The 4,270-nt window shown below is 35.9% G+C and overlaps 1 protein-coding gene across 1 annotated transcript in view; it reads right to left on the bottom strand.

Moving 5' to 3' along the window:
* Positions 1-4,270, bottom strand: part of CUL5 (cullin 5) — a gene marked incomplete at its 5' end in the record, with an annotated part of 70,647 nt that overhangs the window by 34,436 nt on the left and 31,941 nt on the right. The window contains one exon of the mRNA XM_006753145.1: positions 920-1,061. Coding sequence (XP_006753208.1) covers positions 920-1,061 — 142 coding nt within the window. The remainder of the gene's footprint in view (positions 1-919; positions 1,062-4,270) is intronic.

Genomic DNA, 4,270 nt, shown 5'->3' with positions numbered 1-4,270 from the left:
TATATATATATATATATATATATTTGCAAAAAAATGCAAAAAAAAAAAGGAATGAATAGGGACTTGGCTAATGAAAATTTAGATTTGATACCTAAAGAAATATGAGGGCAATGAAGAAAGCAAGTCAATGGTAACTAAAGGTTCATTAATATAAGAAATTCTTGATGACAACCATTTTGTGCCAGGCATTCCATGTTCAGCAAAAATACAATGTCAACAACACAGTTAATTGCTTGAAAGTAGAATGACAAGGAGGCATCTATTATAATAAAAGCATAATATGCTAATTAGACCAGATGTCCTTCCGGACAAAGCTGGGACTGCGAGGGAAGCCCAGGCCCCAGGTGCCAGAGGGAAGCCGGTGCCGGCAGCCGAGGAATTTCATGCACCGGGCCTCTAGTAGGTACTATAAAGCACTATGAGAGGGCCCACCTTAGTCTGGGTATTAGGAAAGGGCTGCATGAGGAAATAGAAGATGAGAATAAGTAAGAAGATAAAATGGGAGGAGGAAGAATATTCTAGTCAGAGGAATATCTGATTGAAAGAACAAATGAGAATGTCATTGTCAGAAACAGAAAAGACTGGAGACAAATATACATATGAAATTAACTTACATCCTAAGTATATAAGTACTATACCAGTTAATTTATAAGCTATAGATTCAAATCTACACTTCTTTAATTTAAGTTGCTAAAAACATTCACCAACCAATAAATGGAGAAAATAAATATTCACCACTCAAATATTAATTTTTGTAGGTTTCTTTAAAGCAGAATACCTTTTGTGTACTCGGAAAAGCATTTGGCACTAAAAGTAGATGTTACTTGTGCTAATAAACATACTTTTGCTAGCACTACTCTATGATTGTCTTAGAATTTGCATGAAAAGGAAATTATGATCATAAAAGTTCAGAACATACCATAGGATTCTCTTACTCCAATGACCAGCTGAGAATCAAAAGCTTCTCCTAATCGTTCAGCATGTACCAGCTTCATTGCACTATCTTGGAGTCTGTTTTTTATATTTGAAAAGATGGACTCATTCCATGTATCAAGCATGAGCTAAGAAAAAAAGAACAAAATACACAATTCATTTAAATTATTAATATACAAAGTACCACATATACACATTTTTTTTTGAAGTGGGAACAATGGAGCACTTTCTTTTATTTGGGAATGGAGTTTGGAGTTCAGATGAATTGAGACTGAGATGAGTGTGAGTCTTAGAAAGAGAGGGGTGGGCATTTTGAAAATGGAGCTAGGGTAAAAAAAATTAAGTACAAATACTAAAAAAGGAAATCAAATTCTTAGGCCTACATTCACTTGAATCCTTCAGGGAAGCAGTATATTTAAATGTGGTAAAGAATACATGGCGATTAATGGTAAAGAATATGTGTTTCAGAATCCAAGATAATTGTTAAACATCAAAATTTAGTTATGTGGATTAAAATGAAAAAATATGTAAAATTTGTGGACTATTTTAAAAAGTTATAATTTATATATACTGACTATTACTAATAGTGATATTTTTCTGTTTGAAATCATTACTTTTGCTTATGGCAAAGTTTGGCGTGGTATGCAATATTTAGTTTTAGACTGACCTTATTCTTTATCAGAAAGTGATTAAAATATGCACAACCAAAGCCAAAAAAAATCAAACATAATTAGATTTGAATTCCAGCTCTGTTACTTATTTACTTCCTTTCCATCTATAAAATAATAAAAATAATAGTATAAATTTCAACTGGTTGCAAAAATTAAATATGGTAATATATGGAAAATGTTAATTCCCTTATAGTTCCAAGGTTGAATTTCAGAAATACTGGTATGGCACTGGCCGGGTAGCTCAGTTGGTTAGAGCATCATCCCAATAAGCCAAGGTTGCGAGTTTGATCCTCAGTCAGGGCACAAGAATCAACTGATGAATGCATAAATCAGTGGAATAATAAAGGAATGTTTTCCTCCCACCACCGCTCTCTCTAAAATTAATAAACAAACAAGAAATATTGGTTATGTGTTTGGAATGCTCACGTGCACATTTGTAGAAACACATAATAAATGTGAAAACAACTGAAAATCTGTTTGATAGTGGACCTTATAAAAAAGGAATATATAAATCCATCAATCTTATAGATGTTCCATTTAAATGATGGAAATAATATACAGGCAGGCCCTAGCCGGTTTGGCTCAGTGGATAGAGCATCGGCCTGCGGACTCAGGGGTCCCAAGTTCGATTTTGGTTAAGGGCATGTACCTTGGTTGCGGGCACATACCCAGTGGGGAGTGTGCAGAAGGCAGCTGATCAATGTTTCTCTCTCATCGATGTTTCTAACTCTCTATCCCTCTCCCCTCCTCTCTGTAAAAAATCAATAAAATATATTACAAAAAAATATATATATATACAGGCAGTCCTCGGGTTACGTCGTTTTGTAGTTACGTCGCCATCTCCCATTTATTTACTTAAAAAAAAAGTTCCTCATTTCGACGTATGTACATATGTGCTTTATGTTTTTATTATTTATTTACCACAAGTAAAGGTCAGGAATTGTTATCTTTCTTTTAAATTTTTTTTTTACTGTTTCACTTAATTACTGCTGTGTATGTGCTCCATGTGAGTGACGTAGGTGCTTATGTAGGCAGGTTCCAACTTATGGTGAAAATTGCATTATGTCATGCAGTAGGAACGGATCTCCAATGTAACCTGAGGATCTACTGTATACATATTCATGAGTATGTACTGTCACTCCAAAAGTAACTTTGTCAGATAAAGGAAATATATTAATAATAGCAGCAATAGCAATAATAACAAGAATAATAGTTATATAACATTCACTCTGTACCTAGCACTGCTCTAAATACTTTCCACATATAATTTATTTAATCCTCACAACTTATATATAGGTACAATTATCTCCTTTTAGATATGAGGAACCTGGGGCACAGAGAGGAAAGCTAATGTTCCCATATTTACAGAGCTCACAGTGACAACATGAGAACTTAAATGCAACAACTGTAGTTCTAGACTCTATGCCAGCGGTTCTCAACCTTCTGGCCCTTTAAGTACAACCATAAAATTATTTTCGTTGCTACTTCATAACTGTAATGTTGCTACTGTTATGAACCGTAATGTAAATATCTGATATGCAGGATGGTCTTAGGCGACCCCTGTGAAAGGGTCGTTTGACTGCCAAAGGGGTCACGACCCACAGGTTGAGAACTGCTGCAGAGTCTATGCTCTTAATCATTAAGTGATGCTGATTCCCACAATCTGTAGGGAACAATTAAAATTAAAGAAATTAAAAAAAACAAAACGCCAAGAGTGAACAAGATTATGAAACTGCAAATTAAAAACCATCCAGAAGTGTTTTTTTCTTTTTTGGGGTGGTGGTGATGTCTCATACTGCAGTTATTTCTACCACTGAAGAAATGTCTACCAGTAGGAATCTCAATTTACAGTAATCTCGTCAGCATTAATACAAATTTTAAAGTTGGGGCAATAATGCCCAGGCCAATACCTGAATGTTTGAATGCCGGATTTTGTTGTTACAACATTGCAGCAAGTAGTGAGAGTTGTTTAAAGTTTAAATGGCCTTTTTAACTTTTCAAATATGGTTTAATGTGATTTTCACAAGTAGGAAAATACACGATAAATGAGGCCGGAGAGGTTAGGTTATTGCTGGTTGAAGAGTTGAAAGGGAAATCTGGGACTCCAATTTCAGAGCTTAGCTTTTTCCATTCAATCATGAGTTATTACTGGGCACAGTGCTTTTAACTACAAATTATGCAAAATATTTAGCCACAATTATGTAAATACAAAGATATCAGAAGGTAGCCTAATAAAAGAAGAGATTTTTGAAACACAATAAAAGTAATGTAATTTAGAGGAAGGGAAAGATACAAAGAAAGAATAAGAAAATAAAAACTTGGAGAAACTAAGATGGCGGCAGAGATAAACACCGGGAAATTAAGGCCGCTCACAACAATTGATTAATACCTCAGAAAAACAATACGGACATCATCCAGAACCACAGGAAGCCTGGCTGACTGTAAATTCTACAACTAGAAGGAAGGAAAGGCACACTGAGACCCAGAGAAGCTGCAGAAGTGAAGCGCAGAGGTACGGGGCTCGCGCGCGCGGAAAGGGGCTGGCACCCGAGGACGCGGCTGTCTTTTTGAATCCGGAGGGAGTCACAAGCTCCCGACGGCTCTGAACTCCGGTTCCGGGAAGTCTCTGGGGACCCAGGACTCATGCGGGGAGAAACTGGACTGTC

This window comes from Myotis davidii, unplaced genomic scaffold, assembly GCF_000327345.1.
Source record: "Myotis davidii unplaced genomic scaffold, ASM32734v1 scaffold1491, whole genome shotgun sequence".
NCBI lineage: Eukaryota > Metazoa > Chordata > Mammalia > Chiroptera > Vespertilionidae > Myotis > Myotis davidii.
Note: the sequence above shows the minus strand (reverse complement) of the source record. Positions and strands in the feature narration are given on the sequence as shown.